Source organism: Rhincodon typus, chromosome 4, assembly GCF_021869965.1.
Source record: "Rhincodon typus isolate 14 chromosome 4, sRhiTyp1.1, whole genome shotgun sequence".
Lineage (NCBI taxonomy): Eukaryota > Metazoa > Chordata > Chondrichthyes > Orectolobiformes > Rhincodontidae > Rhincodon > Rhincodon typus.
In genome coordinates, this window is record NC_063335.1 from 115,154,551 (window position 1) to 115,174,958 (window position 20,408).

At 43.8% G+C, this 20,408-nt stretch overlaps 1 protein-coding gene across 1 annotated transcript in view; it reads right to left on the reverse strand.

Moving 5' to 3' along the window:
- atg9b (autophagy related 9B) overlaps nt 1-20,408 on the reverse strand; it is a 90,528-nt gene that overhangs the window by 14,697 nt on the left and 55,423 nt on the right. Inside the window, exons 3-9 of the mRNA XM_048595913.1 lie at nt 19,542-19,695; nt 19,227-19,406; nt 16,911-17,156; nt 10,746-10,978; nt 7,611-7,701; nt 4,027-4,111; nt 1,633-1,781 (exon numbers count right to left, since the gene is read on the reverse strand). Coding sequence (XP_048451870.1) covers nt 1,633-1,781; nt 4,027-4,111; nt 7,611-7,701; nt 10,746-10,978; nt 16,911-17,156; nt 19,227-19,406; nt 19,542-19,695 — 1,138 coding nt within the window. The remainder of the gene's footprint in view (nt 1-1,632; nt 1,782-4,026; nt 4,112-7,610; nt 7,702-10,745; nt 10,979-16,910; nt 17,157-19,226; nt 19,407-19,541; nt 19,696-20,408) is intronic.

Below are 20,408 nucleotides of genomic sequence, written 5' to 3' on the forward strand. Positions count from 1 at the left end.
GTTTTTGAGGGGAATGGCCACAGGGGATCCCTGCACTGTCTGCCTGTACCCTTTCCGTCCACATTCCCCAGCTCCTGTTGAATTTTGCTATAGTTCGCCTTCCCCCAGTTCAGCACTCTTCCTTTAGGACCACTCTCGTCTTTGTCCATCAGTATTCTCAAACTTACGGAATTGTGATCACTATTCCCAAAGTAATCCCCTACTGAAACTTCAACCACCTGGCCGGGAACATTCCCCAACACCAGGTCCAGTATGGCCCCTTACATACTGCTCCATAAAACCCTCCTGGATGCTCCTTACAAATTCTGCTCCATCTAAACCCCTAACACTAAGTGAATCTCAGTCAATGTTGGGAAAATTAAAATCTCTCATCACCACCACCCTATTGCTCCTACATCTTTCCATAATCTCTCTACACATTTGTACCTCTATCTCACGGTCGCTGTTGGGAGGCCTGTGGTACAGCCCCAACATTGTTACGGCACCCTTCCTATTTCTGAGCTCCACCCATATTGCCTCACTGCTCGAGTCCTCCATAGTGCCCTCCTTCAGCACAGCTGTGATATCCTCTTTGACCAATAATGCAACTCCTCCACCCCTTTCACCTCCCTCTCTATCCCGCCTGAAGCATCTATATCCTGGGATATTTAGTTGCCAATCCTGCCCTTCCCTCAACCAAGTCTCAGTAATGGCAATAACATCATTGTCCCAGGTACCAATCCAAGCCCTAAGTTCATCTGCCCTACCTACTATACTTCTCGCATTAAAACAAATGCACCTCAGACCATCTGTCCCTATGTGTTCACCTTGCGTAAGGTGGCAGTTTGGAACTGGAATCGATAGGTTCCCTCCCTAAAAGGGACAACACTTGATTTTATGACAATCCAAAACATACACCATGCTAACCTGGAACTAAGTCCCCGTTCCTTGGCTGTCAGAGGGTCAACATCCTGGAACTCCCTCCCTAACAGCACTGGGAGTAACCCTCCATCGGCTTCAGCATTTTTGGATGGTGTGTCACCACGGACTTCGCCAGGTCATGTTTCGGATGGGTAATAAATGCTGTCTGAGCCAACTCTGCTCACACTTTATAAATGAAAAATTAAAGAAAAAATTTCCCCAATGAGAACTGTTGTCTGCGAGTGTGGGACTCATACACCAGTGACAGTCAGTGTGTCTGTGAGACCTGTACCCTCGCGAGAGAGAGCATGCGCGCACGAGAGAGAGTACACGCGTGACCCATATCCCAGCAAGAATCAGTGTGTGTGTGTGTCTGTGGGACCCATACACCAGTGAGAGGGTGTGTGTGTCTCTGCATGTGGGACTGTATCCCAGTGACAGTCAATGCGTGTGGGACCCTGTACCCCAGCAAGCGTCAGTGTGCGTGTGTGGGATCCATACCCCAGTGAGAGTCAGTGGGTGTGCGTGTGGGAGCCGGCACCCCAGTGAGAGTCTGTGTGTGTAGGAGCCCATATCCCAGTGAGAATCAGTGTGTGTGTGGGGGACCTCGTGCCCCAACGTGAGTCAGTGCGTGTGAGTCTGTATCCCTGTGAGAGTCAGTGCGTGTGCCAGTGAGAGTGACAGCTTTGAGGAGAGAAAGGGATTGTACATTTAAATATTTAAGACACTAACCCTGTCCATCTTAGAAGGCACTTCTTCCTCATGGTCCTGTGGTTCTTGTGGGTCAGTAATGGGATCTTCCCCCTCAGACTCTTCTGCCCAGCCCCCGAGGTGCAGCTGGGAATAAGCCGTCAGTGTTTCTGGTGAAGTCAACGGGGGCACTGAGGGACAGAGAAAGACACGACTGATCAGCAAGCAGAGTTCTTCATTATTGGATACAGAGAGAACGAGGAATGAGAATACATCACCCACTTCTCACATTCTCCTCGCTGTTTACAATCTCCTCGCAGTCTGAGTGCCCTCCACCTGTACAGCTGGTGACTCTCATCCTGGTGAATGTGTGTATCAAGAACCCCCTTTGGGGGAGGGAAACTGAACAAGAAGATAGACCTCACCTTGGCCTATGTCTCTGAACACCAGCTCTCAGATATCCGCATTTTGCTCATTCTGGTCTTTTGATCATTGCCAATTTTCATCGCTCCCTCACTGGTGGCTGTACATTCAGCTCCCTGAGCTCTAAACTCTGGAACTTCTTCTGTAAACCTCACCATCTCCCCTTGAAGAGGGTTCTTAAAAGCTACCTCATTTGGTCACTTCCCCTACCACATCGATTGCAGCCCTGTGCTGCGGTGCAAAATATTGTTTGCTTCTCAGGCAGGTAAACAATCTGGGAGTTATAGATAGTCTCTGGGAGCTGAGATGACTCTGTGTTACAATACAGTTGGAGATACGGATATATATTGGAGTCAGAGGAGCACAGCTTTCAATCCCATTTTCTATTGTAAAGACAAGTGCTTCTCACATCACCCCTCAACGGCCTGGCTCAAATGTTATGGTTGTTTCTCCTTCTCAAATCCTTTGGAAAAATAAATATTTTTTTCTCTCAACCCCATCAATCTTACATGTATCAATCAAGGTGCCGTTTACTCTTCGAAACTCCCGTTAATACACGCCCAGCTTGTCCAACCTCTCCTCATAAGATAAAACATCTATTCCAGGTATTAGTCTTAGAAACCTCTGAATTTCTTCCAATGCATTTCCAAGCTTCCTTCAATGAGGCGACCAATACATACACAGTACTCCAGAGGTGTTCTCACCAATACTCTGTATGACTATAACCTGGAACTATATTCAACTCCCTTCACAATAAACAACAACATTTGATGAACTTTCCTCATTAGAGAGGGGCGATTGATGCTGCATTTAACCTGAGAGTCATGATGCCTCTAGCAAGAGGGACAAGGTGGAGAAGGTGGCACCTTTATGATAACCTCGGTACGGTAACTGAACCCCGGCTGTTGGTTTCGCTCTGCATCACAAACCAGCCGTTCAAGTGACCTGAGAGTCAAAGTACTTTTCTGTTGCAGCTAAATTCCAGATGGGATGTGAACCTGTGACCCCACAGCATTAGTTTGGATCTCATGAAATGTTGTAAAAGGAGGCTATTCAGCTCACTGCGCCTGTACTGGGTGTCTGAACATTTCAACTTAGTGCCAGTCTATTGCCTTCTCTCCGCAATCTTCCACATTGCAGATTATTTAAATAGAAACAGTGCCTTCTTGAATGGCTCAACTGAACCTGCTCCACCAAACCATCAGGCAGTGCATTTCATACCCTAACTACACACTGAGAAACTGTTCTTTCTTCTCTCTTTGCACCTTCTCTTTTGTAAATTGTGCTTTTTAAAACTCTGGTTCTCGATCCTTCAACAGTTTCTCCCCATCTACTCTGTCCAGACTCCTCATAATTTTGAAAACCTCTATCAAATCTCCTCTCGGGCTTCTTCTCTCCAAAGAGGAGAGTGACAACTTCTTCAATCTATCTTCATCACTGAAGTTTCTCATCCCTGGGGCCATTCTTGTGAATCACTTCTGCACTCTTGCCAATGCACTCACATCCTTCCTATACAGTGGTACCCAGAACTGTACAGTGCTTCATCCAAGGTCTAATTCTAAAGACTTACACATATTCACAGCCAGGTTCCCTGCTCCTACACACACTTTAGAATCATACCCTTTGTTCCATACTGTCTTTTGATGTTCTCTGTGATTTATGATTCAAACACTCTGACACCCTGCCCCTCTGCATCTCTCACCATTCTGATAATTTACTCAGTATTCTCCTATAACTTGTGAATTGTACAGCACAGAAGCAGCCATTCAACTCATCAATACAATGTTTCACCCTCTCTCTGAAAGATCTCTCGGTCATCCTTTCCCTAGATAGGCTTCACATGTACAACACCACACTACTTTCTCCTTGTTGTATCAGCCCTTCCTTCTACATTCCAAGTCTAACACTGCTTTCTCCCAATTCACATTTTCCTGTCTGCTATTTTTGTTTCAGTTGTCTGATGTTTGCCTTGGCTCTTCTTGCTGTGTGGTCAGTAAGACGATGGAGAGGTACCTGGAGCAGTGGGTTGTTCAGTGACTGAACTGAGAGTCTGGGATCCCTGTGCCATATACTGGGGCTGTGCACTCTGTTGGTGAAGCTGCAAGACAGAACAACACAAATGAGGAAAGGAGTCTACACATTGCTCTCCTAACAAAGAAGTAACCTCTATTGCCCTTCTTTCACTGGCCTGTCCTTCTCATACCCTCCACCATCAGTAGCTTCTTCCAGGAAGGGTTTCAACATAAATAAAAGTATCAGGAGATACCAAGATAACGTGATAAAATGACATTGATGTAGATGATAAGCTACAGCCTAGACTGGCAGGGGGTGGTAATCTCAAATGGCTGAACGGCCCATTCCTGCTTCCATGTTCCTGTAGGACCTTAGCAACCTTGTTAAATGAGGCTGGCCACCACTGCAGGTATAAATCCTCGACTTTAGTCGCAGTTACACAGAATTTACACAACTGAGAAAGGCCCTTTGGCCTTCTGTTTCTATGCTGGTGTTGATGCCTCACATGAGCTTCCTGGCATTCCCACCACCTCAAACTATCTGCCCATTTTGCTATTCCTTTCTCCTTCAGTTGCTTGTCTAGCCTCCCGTGAGATAGATCTAACCTATTTGGCTCGAGTACTCCCTATGGGAGTGAGTCACACATTCTCCCCACCCACAGGGAAAGATGTTTCTCCTGAATTCCAATTGGATTAAATGGTGGTTATCTCATATTTATGGCCTGTAGTTAAATGGTTCCCTACAGGTGGTAACATTGTTCCGATATCTAATCTTTCAAATCCCTTCATAATTTTACACATCTCTATTGGGTAATTGCTACGACTTCTCTTTTACGGAGAAAACAGCCCAGTCAGGTCATCATTCCTCATCAGTGGAGGTCAGTTTAGCTCATTTAGCTGGATGGTTAATTTGTGATGTAGAGTGCTGCCAACAGAGTGGGTTCAATTCCTTCACTGGCTGAGGTTTCCATCAAGGACTCTCCTTCCCAAATTCTCCCCTCACCTGAGTCGTGGTGACCTCTAATGAGACAGCAGCCCCAAGGTCTGGTAAGACTATGGTGACACTAAAAAATAAATCCTGACTGGCAAAAGTACTCAGCTTTGGTATCTTCCTTGAGTCTTTATTGCAACCTTTCCCTCCCTTGATATCCTTTTGTCAGGATGGACTCCAATACTATCCAGCTATCTTCTCCCCTTCTTCAACCCTCACCATTTGTTTCTTCCTTCCCACGGGAATGGGCTGCATGCAATTCTCAATATTATAATTGCAGTGGAACCTCAGTGTGTAGGCTGTCGCCTCTCTTGGAAATCACTGTATGATGATGATCTCTGGGACAGCAATGTTCTCACAATGAACTCCCTCCCTAAGGTCATTGTGGGTCAACATATAGCACATTGACTGCATCAACCACCATCTTAAGGGCAACTAGGGAAGGAGAATAAAGGCTGGCCAGCCAGCGATGCCCATGTTCCATAAATGGATTAAAAAAAACTTCCTAGCATCTCATCCGAGGCTCAGTGACCAGTACTGCCATCTCAGAGTCAGAGGTTGTGGCTTCTAGTCCTATGCCAGAGAAGCTTTCACAAAACCTGAACCACCAGTCTCACTGCAACGCAGAGACTGTGCTGTACCAGTGCTGTTACTTGGAAGAGATCTTAAACCAAAAGTTTGATCACAAGAGATCACAAACTGGTCTGCTCCAAGATGGTGAAAACAGCATGAACTATTTTACAAATAAAAGGGGAGTTATCACTGGTCCTCAACCAAAAAACAGACCAGCTGATATGATAAATAGCACCTTGGTGTTTGTGAGGTCTTACTGTGTGTAAATTCACTGCTGGCTTTCCAGCTTCATCTCAACAGTACAATTTTAGATGTGGTGCATTATGGGAAGTTATGAAAGGTATGATGTAATTGCAACTATGTTGTTAGTTCTTTGTAAAAACAAAGAACAAAGAACAGCCTAGCACAGAAACAGGCCCTTTGGCCCACCAAGTCTGCGCCGAGACAACACCTTTCTAAACTAAAAACCTTTCGACTCTAAGCAGTCCATATCCATGTATTCCCTGCCTATTCACGTATCTGTCAAGCTGTCTCTTAAATGTTGCTATTGTATCCGCCTCCACCACCTCTGGCTGTGCATTCCAGGCACTTACCACCCTGTGTGAAAAAAAAACCTGCCTCTCACATCTCCTTTAAACTTTTACCTTGAGCCTACGTTCCCTATAATTGACATTTCTATCCTGGGAAAAAGACTCTGAATATCCACCCAATCCATGCCTCTCATAATTTTGTAAACCTCCATCAGGGCGCCCTGCAGCCTCTAACGTTCAAGTGCAAACAAACCAAGTTTGTCCAATCTCTCCTCACAGCTAATACCCTCCAAACCAGGTAATATACTGGTAAACCTTTTCTGCACCCTCTCCAAAGCCTCCAAAATCCTTCTGATAGCATAGCAACCAGAACTGTACACAATATTCCAGATATGGCCTTACTACTGCTCTATACAGCTGCAACATTACTTGCTGATTTTTATACTCTGTGCCCTGACCAATGAAGGCAAGCATGATGCCATATGCCTTTTTGACCACATTATCTATTTCTGTTTACACTTTCAGTGAACTGTCGATATGTATTTCTAGCTCCCTCTGTATATTAACGCTTCTAAGGGTTCTGCTATTTTCTGTATACTTTTGACCTTCCAAAGTGCATCACCTTGCATTTGTCAGGATTAAATTCCGCATACCATTTCTTCTGCCAATCTATATTCTTCTGGCAATTCTCTTCACTATCCGTAGCTCTCCCAATCTGTGTTGTCTGCAAACTTAGTAATCAGACCACTTACATTTGTTTTCAAATCATTTATATATATTACAAACAAACAACAAGGATCCCAGAAGAACACCAATGGTCGCAGATCTCCATCAGAAAAACACCATCCCACTGCTACCCTGTCTTCTCTGACCTAGCCAGTTCTGAATCCATCTTACCAGCTCACCACCGATCCCATGTGACTTTACCTTCTGTATCAGCCTGCCAAGAGCGACCTTGTCAAAGGCCTTGCTAAATTCCATGTAGACAACATCCACCACCCTGCCCTCATCAATCTTCTTTGTCACTTCTGCTTTTTTTATTTTTTAAAAAGACAGGAGTTATATCGTGGGTTTGACACTTAAACAATCTCAGGGCCAGGGAACAGAGCTGCATCTCATCTTCAATGTTAGTCATCTTCTGATACAACACCATTCCCCAAAGAAACAATATAACCAGCATTTCAAACACTAGCCCAGCACAGGACACACAAAAAGATTGCTGATTCAAGGTCTATCATTCAGAGGCTCACAAAGTGCTTAATAGGTTGAAGAAGCTTTACTTTGTATTTAACCCTGTGCTGTCCCTGTCCTGTGAATGTTTTATGGAACAGTGTGGAGGTAGCTTTACTTTCAGTGTAAGAGAGTAGAGGGGCTTTACTCTGTATCTAACCCTGTGCTGTCTCTGTCCAGAGATTTTTAATGGGGACAATGTAGAGGGGGCTTTACTTTCTATCCAACCCTGTGATAAATCTGAAGTAATTTCGTCCTTACCTCATGCATATAAATAGCATGAAGACTCATTTCTGTTGAAGCGAAGTTGGCAAGAAGCAGAGATCTACCCGAGCCTGCACTTGCTGACGTGCTGGTGTAGCAAAGATAAAACATGTTAAAGATAAAAAATTAGACATGTTTTGATACACTAAACATGAACTAGCAGTTAAATGCTAGGTACCAGGTACAAGAGTTGGCTATTTGGCCATCCATGCCTGCTCCACCATACAATGATTGTTGCTGACAATCCAGTTCAAAGTCACATTCTTGCTTTTTCTCCATAAACTAATTAGATGCACCATAGTCTCCAAGGCTAGTTATAACCATCTAATTTTTAATCCCTTTGTTTTATAATAAAAAGTGTCATCTGAAATATTAATTTATAATATTATTTTAATGCTGACCTCTCTCTACACCTTCTCGGCAGCTGTAAAACTGTATCCTGCACTCTGTTCTGTTACCCTGATGCACTTGTATAGTACAATCTGCCTGTAAAGCACATAAGACAACACTTTTCACTGTATCTTGGTACATGTGACAGTAATAAAACCAAATAAGGGAGAATTTGGAAACTGCCACCAGTCTCCAGAAAAAGCACATTTAGCCAACTGTACCTGATCCAGGAAAAATCCCAATGCCACCAGATTGCATGTAAACTGACTTTAGCTACAGACCAACATTTGGGACAATCTGCAAGTAATTTTCTTTTCCCCTGAATTTAACACTTACTTGGCCAAAATACCTTCAAGATAACACTGTGAAGTTTTGAGGTTTTTTTTTTGGAAACTGTGCTATCTTTCCAAGAAGGATAATCATACATTTTTTTCCTTCATTCTTTCATGGGATGTGGGTCTCAATGGCAAGGCCGGTATTGTTGGCCATGTCTAATTGGCCACTCCCTTGAACAGAGTGGCTTGCAAGGATATTTCAGAGAACAGTTGAGTCAATAACATTGCTGTGGGTCTGGAGTCACATGTAGGCTAGACCAGGTAAGGATGGTAGGTTTCTTTCCTGAAAGGATATGTGTGAACCAGATGGATATTTATGACAACTGATTACAGTCTCATGGTTACCTTTACTAAGACTAATATTCAATTCCAGATTTTATCAATTAATTTCAATTCCACCAGCTCTCAAGGTTGGATTTGAACCCATGGTCCCAGAGCATCAGCCTCAGTCTCTGCAAGATGAGTCCAGTGACATTATCATCTTGCCGCTGTCTTTTGGACAGTTATTTTAACTTTTGTTAATAAACTTTACGTTTTTGCCCAGGCAAGTTTTGTTTGCAAAAAGGAACCTAGTTGATTCATTCCTGATTCTGAGCAATATGTCGTTTCACATTTAGCAATATCACCTTCCATTTGAATTTCAAACTTCGTTCTGACCAATGGAGCCGTGTTACAAATAAAGAATCAGTCCACCCATCCTGAATGGATCAGAACGGTCTATATTTATTTTGGAGAATTCCAAACTAGGGAACATAATCACAGAATAAAGGAACACCCATTTAAAACTGAAGTGTGAAGGGATTTCTTCTCCCAGAGGGTAGTAAGTTTCTGCAATTTTCTGTCCCAGATGACTGCAAGTATTTAAATAGGAGATGGATAGATTTTTGAAATGTCAGGAAGTTGAGGGCTATGCGGAGCTCACACGAAAGAGGAGTTGAGGTCTGGGGCAGATGAGGCATGATCTTGTTGAATAGTGGGGCAGGCTTGAGGGACTGAATGGCCTACTCACGCTCCTATTTCACATATTCTTATGCTTTTATAACTAGTTTCAGTGCAAGGCCCAGGTTATTTTATGGTTGCATGTTTTTGAGCCAGCAACACTAAAGGGAAGACGATATTGTTCCAAGGCCACACTTGACACATTTGGCATTAATGGGTGCAAACAAAATTAGAATCAAATGGGACAATCTTTTGCCAACCTGAAATTCCCTCTCTGAGAGCAGTGCAGTTTTATCTACAATCAAGGGGGCCTCCATGGTTTAAGAGGCAGCTCACCACCACCTTACCAAGGGCAACTAGGAACAGGCAATAAACACTGGCCCAGCCAATGATGCCCACATCCCATGAACATAATCTTTTAGACTTCAAGCCTGTTCACGTGGTGACCTGGTTGCTGACAGCAGAGAAGGTGATAGGTCATCAGAGTCTTCTCAAACGCTTTGAATCTTTCTCCCTTTTGGCGAGGTTTACAGGTTTGAAAGAACAATGCAGAAAGACGCAGGGCATTTCCCACACAAGACTGTGGTAGTGTACATGACCCATTCACTTGCTGTACTATCAGTTATGAGGTTGCTTGGCTGCTTGGTTTGACCTGCATTTCCCATATGATACAACTTTAAGATTTTACTGTAGTTCATTTGCCTTTACCATCGCCCACAAGGGACCACAGGCATCCCTCATCATGGCAGAGAGGGCAAATGGTTATACAGTATAGCTTTAGGAAGCACCACTCCACATCAGGCACGCAGCAAGGCATGGGGGCAGGTCACCACAAACCACCATGGCCAGTCTGCAGATTGAACCCACTCCTTTAGTGTCATTCTGCAGTACCCTCTAGCTGTTGAGCCAAGTGAGCTGACTGATCCCTAAACAATAGGTATTCGAATATTTGCTGCATTTCTGTTTGTTTCTGAGATTTCACACCTTCGTGGTATTCTGCTTCCATAAATGTAGGAGCAGAAATAGACCATTCAGTCCATCAGGTCTGCTCCACCATTCAATGAGATCATCGCAGAACTCCACTTTCCTACCTTTTATCCATAATCCTTGATTCCCATACTGATTACAAATCTACATATCTCTGCCTTAAATAAACTTAATGATGCAGCTTCAACAGCCCACTGTGGTAAAGAATTCCACAGATTCACTACACTCTGAAGGAATTCTTCCACATCTGTCTCAAATGCTTATTCTGCGAGTATGCCCTCTAGTCCTACACTCTCACACAAGGGGAAACAACCTTTCTGCATCTACCCTGTCAAGCTCTGTAAGAATCTTGTATGTTTTAATAAGGTCACCTCTCAATCTTCTAAACTGTAACAAGAACAGACTCAATCTACTTAATCTCTTCTCATAAGACAGTCCCTCTCTACCTGGTTCCATGATATCGAGGGCTTTGGTTTCCTACCTCTCTTCCATAATGGTCCTGTCACTGCGATACAGAGAACTCTCAGCACCATTCTCCACGAGGAGAGTGTGGGATCTTGTCCGAGTTGGATGGTGGGTGGAGGAGAGTGAAGCCAGGACGCTAGCAGCAGCCGAAGCAGTACTACACGATTGCCCGAAACGTCCGTCTCTGCCAGTCAGCAGCGAGCCAGGTAGTGCCGAGCGTGTGAGCAAACTTACAATGAGATTCTCAGGCTGCAAGAATACCAAAGCATGTATGAGCCACTGAAAGAAACAACCTGCGGTTCTGTAGCACCTTTCACATTGCTGGAACGTCTAAAGCAGTTGACAGCTGATCAATGAATGTTGTAATCGCCAGATCTCTACTAAGCTTTTGCTGTTCCTGTTAAGAACAGCGAAATTTGAAAGACACTGTGCAACAAGAACCCACAAAAAACAATTGGTTGAATGACCATTTAATTCATTTTCAGTCCTGGTTGAGGAATAAATAGAGCCATAGAGATGTACAGCACGGAAACAGACCCTTTGGACCAATTTTTCCATGCCGACCAAATATCCTAGATAAATCCAGTCCCATTTGCCAGCATTTGGCCCATATCCCTTTAAACCCTTCCTATTCATATACCCATCTAGATGCCTTTTAAATGTTGTAATTGTACCAGCCTCCACCATTTCCTCCGGCAGTTCATTCCATACACACACCACCCTCTTGTGTGAAAAAGGTTGCTCCTTAGGTTCCTTTTAAATCTTTCCCTTCTCACTTTAAACCCATGCCCTCTGGTTTTGGACTCCCACACCCCAGGGAAAAGACCTTGTCCATTTATCCTATCCATGCCCCTCATGATTTTATAAACCTCTATAAGGTCACCCCTCAACCTCCGATGCTCGAGGTAAAATAGCCCCAGCCTATGTGGCCTCTCCCTATGCATAAAACCCTCCAACCCTGGCAGCATCCTTGTAAATCTTTTCTGATCCCTTTCAAGTTTCACAACATCCTTCCTATAGCAGGGAGACCAGAATTGCACACAGTACTTCTGTGGCCCTACCAATGTCCTGTATAGCTTCATCATGACCTCCCAACTCCAGTATTCAATGCACTGACCAATAAAGGCAAGCATACCAAACCCCTTCTTCACTATCCTGTCTCCCTATGACTCCACTTTCAAGGAACTATGAACCTGCGCTCCAAGGTTCTTTGTTCAGCAACACTCCCCAGGACCTTACCTGCCCTGATTTGCCTTTTTAAACTGCAGCACCTCACATTTATCTAAATTAAACTCCATCTGTCACTCCTCAGCCCATTGGCCCATTTGATCAAGATCCTGTCGTACTCTGAGGTAACCTTCTTCAGTGTCCACTACACCTCCAATTTTGGTGTCATCTCCAAACATACTAACCATACCTCCTATGTTCACATCCAAATCATTTACATAAATGACGAAAAGCAGTGGACCCAGCACCGATCCTTGTGGCACACTGCTGGTCACGGGCCTCCAATCTGAAAAGCAACTCTCCACCACCACCCTCTGTCTTCTACGTTTGAGCCAGTTCCGTATCCAAATAGCTAGTTCTCCCTCTATTCCATGTAATCTAGCCTTGCTAACCAGTCTACCATGAGGAACCTTGTCGAATGCCTTACTGATGTCTATATGGATCACATCCACCGCTCTGCTCTCATCAATTCTCTTCATTACGTCTTCAAAAAACTCAATCAAGTTAGTGAGACACGATTTCCCATGCACAAAGCCACGTTGACTATATCTAATCAGTTCTTCCCTTCCCAAATACATGTAAATTCGATCCCTCAGGATTCCTTCGAATAACTTGCCGACACTGATGTCAGACTTACAGATCTACAGTTCCCTGGTTTTTCCTTACCACCTTTCTTAATTTGTGGCACCACATTAGCCAACCTCCAGTCTTCCAGCACTTCATCTGTGGCTATTGATGATACAAATATCTCAGCAAGGGGCCCAGCAATCACTTCCCTAGCTTCCCGCAGAGCTCTAGGGTACACCTGATCAGGTCCTGGGGATTTATCCACGTTTCTGCATTTTAAGCCATCTAACACGTCCTCCTCTGTAATATGGACATTTTTCAATATATTGCTATTTATTTCCCCACATTCTATATCTTCTATATATTGACCAGAATACAGGGGATTACACTTTCCACAGGATTGTTAGCATGTACCCATGACTTCAGCTCATGAAAGTGGTCGTGTGTTTGGAAGGTGCTATCTAAGGGGCTTAGGTGAATTTCTGCAGTGCATCTTGTAGATAGAACACACTGCTGCTACTGATCGTCAGTGATGGAAAAAGCGATGCTTCGGGATGTGATGCCAGTCAAGCGGGCTGTTTTGTCCTGGACGGTGTTGAGCTTCTTGTGTGTTGTTGAAGCTGCACCCATCCAGGCAAGTGGAAGTATTCTATCACACTCCTGACTTGTGTCTTGTAGATAATGGACAGGCTCTGGGGAGACAAGAGGTGAGTTATTTTACGCAGATTTCCCAGACTTTGAATAGCTTCTAGTCAACGATGTCGATAGTGAAGGATTTAGCGATGCTAATGGCATTGAATGACAAAAGAGGATTGTTAGTTTCTCTCTTGTTGGACATGGTCATTGCTTGGCACATGTGGTGCACAAATATTACTTACCACCTGTCAGATCAAAACTGGATATTGTCCAGGTCCTATTGCATTCAAACAGAAAAAGAAACAGGAGTAGGCTAGTAATCCCTTCAATACTCAATATGACCATCGTTAATCATTCAACTTGGCTCCCTGTTCCTGCTTTCTCTCCACAGCCTTTAACTCCTTCAGCCCAAAGGACTATCTGCAACCCCCTTTTTGAAAACATGCAATGTTTTGGTCTCAACCACTTTCTGTGGCAGAGAATTCCACAGGTTCACCACTCTCTGGGTGAAGAAATTTCTCCTCATCTCAGTCCTAAATGGCCTACCCAGTATCCTGAGGCCGTGATCTCTGGTTCTAGGGAACATCCTTCTTGCATTTATTTCTTTTTGGTCCAGTTAGAATTTTGTATGAGATCTCCTGCCTCTCACTCTTCTAAACTCCAGTGAACATAGACTGCATTGGTTAGCTTCATATATCTGTTCTGTCATCCCAGGAATCAGTCTGGTAAACCTTTGCTGCGCTCCCTCCAAAGTCAGAACATCCTTCCTCAGAGAAGGAGATGAAAACTGCACACAATGCTACAGGTGTGGTCTAACTAAGGCGCTGTAAAATTGCAGCAAGACATCCCTGCTCCTGCACTTGAATCCTCTCACCGTGAAGGCCAACATACCATTTGCCTTCACCACCTGCTGCACCTACATGTTTACTTTTAGCGACTGGCATACAAGGACACCCAGATTTCATTGCACCTCCCCCTTTTCCCAATCTATCGCCATTCAGATAATAATCTGTCTTCTTGTTTTTGCTACCAAAGTGATACCCTTGCATTTATTCACATTATATTGCATCTGCCATGCATTTACCCACTCACTCAATTTGTTAAAATTTCACTGAAGCATGTCTGCGCCCTCCTTACAGCTCACCCTCCCACTCAGCCTTACGTCAGCTGTAAGCTTGGAGATTTTATATTTAGTTCCATCATCTAAATCATTGAAAGATATTGCACACAGCTGAGGTCCTAGCACTGGTTCCTTCAGTACACCATGAGTCACTACCTGCCACTTGGAAAAAAACCCATTTATTTTTATCCTTTGTTTCCTGTCCAAGAACCAGTTCTCTATGTCACTATACGAGCTTAATTTTACACACTAATCTCTTATCTGGGACCTTATCAAAAGCCTTCTGGAGAGTCCAAGTAAACCACATTGAGTGGGGTTCCCTTATCAACTCTACCAGTTATATTCTCAAAATATTCCAGTAGATATGTCAAGTATGACTTCCCTTTTGTAAATCCATGCTGACTTTGTCTGATCCTGTCACTATTTTCCAAGCGCTCAGTTATTAAATCTTTCACAATGAACTCTAGTATATTACTCATTTTTGACATCAGGCTGACTAGTCTCTTTCCCAATTTTCTCTCTACCTCCCTTTTCAAATTGTGAGGTTATATTAGCTACCCTCCAATCCATGGAAACTGTTCCAAAGTCTACAGTATCTTGGATGACTACCGCCAATGATTTCTACAACCACTTCCTTCAATAATGGGCTATAAATTATCAGGCCTTGAGAATTTATTGGCTTAAACCCCTTCAATTTCCCCACCACCATTTCCCTACTAGAGATTTCCTTCAGTTCTTCCCTCTTGCTAGAACATGTTCCCCAATATTTTTGGGACTGTTCAAGAAGGCAGCTCACCACCACCTTCTCAAGGGCAACTAGGGATGGGCAAGAAATGCCAGCCAGCCAGCAACGCCCACATCCCACAAAACAATAGAAGAAAAAAATTTGTGTCTTCCTTGTAAAGGCTGAACCCAAGTATATATTCAATTGGTCTGTCATCTCCTTGTTTCTCATTATAACATTGTCTACACCAACCTCTCTTCAGTATCTGAGGAATCACGAATGGTGCTGAACATTGTGCAATCGTCATGAAGATCGCACATCTGACCTTATGATGTGTGTATTCACGCCACACAAATGGCAGCAATGACGATCACGAATAGCAGACAATCTAATCACCACCTCTTGACATTCAATGGTGTTACCATCACTGAATCCCCCACTATCAACATCCTGGGGGGTATCATTGACTAAAAACTCAAATGGACTCACCACATAAGCACAGTGGCTACACGAGCAGGTCGGAGGCTGGGAATACAGTGGCGGGTAATTAACTTCCTGACTTCTGAAAGCCTGTCCATCATCTACAAGGCACAAGTCAGGATTGTAATGGAATACTTCCCACTTGTCTGGATGGGAGCAGCTGCAACAACACTCAAGAAGCTTGACACCATCCAGGACAAAACAGCCGCTTGACTGGCTCCATATCCCGAAGCATCCATTCTTTCCACCACTGATGATCAGCAGCAGCAGTGTGTACTATCTACACGCTGCACTGCAGAAATTCACCAAAGATCTTAGACAGCACCTTCCAAGTCCAGGACCACTTGCATCTCGAAAGACAAAGGCAGCAGATACATGGGAACATCACCACCTGCAAGTTCCCCTCCAAGCCACTCACCATCTTGACTTGGAAATATATCGACATTCTTCCAGTGTTGCTGGGTCAGAATCCTGGAATTTCCTCCCTTACAGCATTGTGGGTCTACCTACAGCACATGGACAGCAGCGGTTCCAGAATGCAGATCACCCCCTCAAGGACAACTAGGGACGGACAATAAAAATGCCGGCCAGCTAGTGATGTCCACATCCCACAAATCAATAAAAAGAAAAGATGGAGGCAAAGATGTTGAAGCAGCTGAAGGTAATGAACCTTTATACTGAACATTTATAAAGCTCCGGTTAGACCACAATTAGAGCATTGTGTCCAATTATGGTTCTCACACTTTAGGGGAATCTTTCAGAGGGTGCAGAGAAGATTTACCTAGATGCTTCCAAGTATGAGGGATTTCAGCTACAAAGTTCAGTTGGATATTCTGGGGTTGTTCTCCTTGGAGCAAATGATTTGAACAAGGCCCGAGACTATGACAGCTTCAGAAGTTAAGAAGAAAAGCTGTTCCAATTTGCTGATAATACAGGAATGAGGGGATACATATTAAAAGCCTCGGGAAAGAGATGCAGGGACGGCAGGAACAATGCTCATGCACAGTGAATAATGATGATTCAGAATATATTGCCTATGAGAAAGGAGGAAGTGGAAACAATTGATAATTCTGAAGAAGACTGTATGTGGACTTGATGGGGCTATGGACATCAAGCAGATAGCGTCATTTAAGATGTATCTAGACAGATACATGAATGGGCAGGGAGCAGAGGGATACAGATCCTTGGAAAATAGGCGACAGGTTTAGATAGAGGATCTGGATCGGCGCAGGCTTGGAGGGCCAAAGGGTCTGTTCCTGTGCTGTAATTTTCTTTGTTCTTTGTTCAGAGGCATGAGACTGACTGAGGTGTTCTACGGAGTGCTGGTAGGGACTCAAAGTGCAGGGGTCAGATTTCTTTCCACACTCTTTATCTAACCCAAATATCCTTCCCTGATATTTCGATGATCTTAAAATACATACACTTACAATATTTGTTGACTCGTTGGAGAGCAGGGAGTTGCAGAGCGGTGTGTCGGACAGGAGATGCTGGGCAGGTGGACCAGTGGCTGCATCATGTTGTACCTTCTCCTTCAGGTGACTAATGAAGACGGAGCTGTCTTGAGGTGGGTGCCAGTGTGGATTGGTGATGGTGAAGTGCATGAGGGAGAGTTCAGTTTTCCCATTCTCTGCCTGTTGGTACACCGAGGCTTCTGTCTGGCCTTCTGAGAGCCACTGCAAAAAAAAAAATTCCCATCATCACGCCTGGATACACTCATCTCCAATATCAAACTATTCAAACTCAAGGATCTACGGTTCTCAATGGAGTTCAGGTCAGGCAGTCAGCATTGGTTTCATCAATAATACCCACACATTCCCTTAAACAAAGAAAAGTTCACACCCAACGTTGGATCATTCTGACAAGATTATACCCAGGCTTTCTCCTTGCTGGTCCTGCCCCCTGGGAAGCAGTGTATATGGGAATGTTGAAATCCAGAGAGTTTATCTTTAAAGGAACCTATGCAATCATCTTTTGTTAATGCAAATGGCAGCAATTTCCTCAATATGCTCTGTGATGTAAAGTGTATGATTTATCCACACTTAACATGTATTTTTGGATTTTGTACTGGTGGGCTTTCTGTGGGTTTGAAGAGGTTTAATGATTAAGTTGTAAGTATTGCTGTTGCCATGGTGATCTCTTTTGAAAACAGCATGAGAGGTGGTTCTTGGAGCCTAATTGGGTTTTGTTTGCATTGACTGAGTTTTACGATAAACAGAGTGAACAGTTGTGCAGTAGGTTTGTTGTAAGAATCTGGAATTGTTTTTCACTCAGGGGAAACACCCACAGTTTGGAAAACCCTTTTGGTTCTCAGTTTTGCAGAGTCTTGACTGAAGTTGGATTGTCAGAGAACTGTAAGTGAAGAAACGGGGTCATTTAGCAGTGTTGAGAAATAGGTTACCTCAATGTAAGGAGTTTAGTTTGAAAGTTCCAGATCAGAGTGTTTAATTAAAATACTGAAGGGGTCATTTGAAGCTGAGAAAGTCTAAGTTCAATTACATGAAGACTCAGTGAAGAGGCTTTCAGATTCTAATGATGGGGAAGTGTTAAACCCTTTTGATTTGAGAGAGCTGGAAATTCTCTTTGGTATCTGAGTACTATAAATGTTGGGATCAATAAGATTGTAGTTTGTCCTGTATCTTGAAATCTTTAAACTGGGTGTTGTGTATAAAGAGTTTGGTTTATTCTTTTTAGATTTTCATTTCTTGTGTGTGATAAACTTCTATTTTATTGTTAAAAATTGCATCTTCATCTACTGAAGTCAGATTTCAGTGTCAAATCTGACATGCCCAGCAATAAGATCAGCTGGTATCATAAAATCAAACAAAACAGCACTGTAAAAAACCTACTCTAAATCTACGCTAGTCCTGCTTTCCATAGCCTTGAATGTTGTGACATTTCAAATGCACATCCAAGCATTTTTTTTTTAAAAAGGTTGTGAGATATCCTGCCTCAGTTCCCCTCCTAGGCAGTGCATTCCAGATTCCCTCTGGGGCAAAAAAAACTTCCTGAAATCCCCTCTAAATCTCCTGCCTTTCACCTTAAAATTTATTCTCTTGTATTAACCTTTCAACTAAGGGGAGCAGATGCTTTCAACTCACCCTGTTCACGCCCCCTCATAACCTTAAACACTTCTATCATGTCCCTTCAGTTTTCTCTGCTCTTAAGAAAACAACCAGAGCTCATCCAGTCTCTTCATTGCTGAAGCTCCCCATTCCAGGCCACATCCTGGTGAATCTCCTCTGCACCCTGTCCAGTACAATCACACCCTTTTTATAGTGTGGGGACCAGATGTGCACACAGTACTCCAGCTTTGGCCTAACCAAAGTTTTGTACAGCTCCAACATAACCTCCCTGCTCTTATCTATGCCACGACTGATAGAAGCAAGTGTCCCGTATACCTTCTTAACTACCCAATAAACCTGACTTGCTGCCTTCAGGGATCCATGGATAAACACCCCAAGATCTCTCTCTGTTGCTGTGAGCTCCCTAATGTCCTGCCATTCATTGAGTACTCTCATGTCTTGTTACTTCTTCCAAGGTGCATTACCTCACACTTCCCAGTTTTGAATTCAATCTGTCACCAGTGATCTGCCCACCTGACCAATCTGTTGATATCTTCCTGTAAGCTAAAACCTTCTTCCTGACTGTCAACCACCCGGCCAACGTGAATATGAGTGAAGGACACAGCTACACACACTATTAGCCAGCTGGCTGCAATATCGACAACTGTAGCTCACGCATACCATTGGGTTCCCGTGTTTCCGAACATCCATCTGTGCAAAGGAGCAGATATCACCCACTCCCACCACCTCCACTGAGAAGTTCCGGAAAAAGTCAATGATCTCCAGAGATCTCGGACGCAAGGAGAAGATCAGCACAAATGGAGTGATGATGGGACTGAGCAACTCCTCCAGAATAAACACCTGGAAAACACCAATAGATCAAGGGTCAGTCAGACTCACCCCAACGTCCCTTTGAGGGTCAGTCAGACTCTATGCTCGAAGCCTCACACTTTCCCACTTGCCCAAGCAGTGTGATGCATTCTGACATTAACGTACCGCTTTGTACTGGAACAGCTGAGCCATCTCATCCCTGGTCTCTGATTTATTGGCATTTCCTTTCCAGTGGTCAGGCATGTAGTGGATGTGGGCCAGCACACACTGCAGCAGTTGCTCCGGGCACCACACCATGTACTCATCGGGAATGAAGGACCTGGTGACAAACACATGTCAGATTTCAACACTATTCCACAAACTAGCTCAAACAGCAACATCATCAGGGTCAGTATTACTCCAGAAATGGTCAACACAGGAAGATGAGAGCTGCACATTGGAACTGTGTACCTCTAGCCTACATTGAGCTGTTGCTGTCCTGAAAGTGTTTTATGAGAACAGTAAGAGGGACATTTACTTTCATTTTTAAAGAGTGGAGGAACCTTTAATTGCATTTTTAAAAAAAAGAGTAGTGGGAGCTTTACTCTGTACCTTAGTGCCAGAAAACTGGAGGATAGCAAATGTTGTCCCCTTGTTCAAGAAGGGGAGTAGAGACAACCCTGGTAATTTTAGACCAGTGAGCCTTACTTCGGTTGTGGGTAAAGTGTTGGAAAGGATTATAGAGATAGGATTTATAATCATCTAGAAAAGAATAATTTGATGAGGGATAGTCAACACGGTTTTGTGAAGGGTAGGTCGTGCCTCACAAACCTTATTGAGTTCTTTGAGAAGGTGACCAAACAGGTGGATGAGGGTAAAGCGGTTGATGTGGTGTATTTGGATTTCAGTTAAGCATTTGATAAGGTTCCCCACGGTAGGCTATTGCAGAAAATACGGAGGCATGGGATTGAGGGTGATTTAGCGGTCTGGATCAGAAATTGGCTAACTGTAAGAAGACAGAGGGTGGTGGTTGATGGGAAATGTTCATCCTGG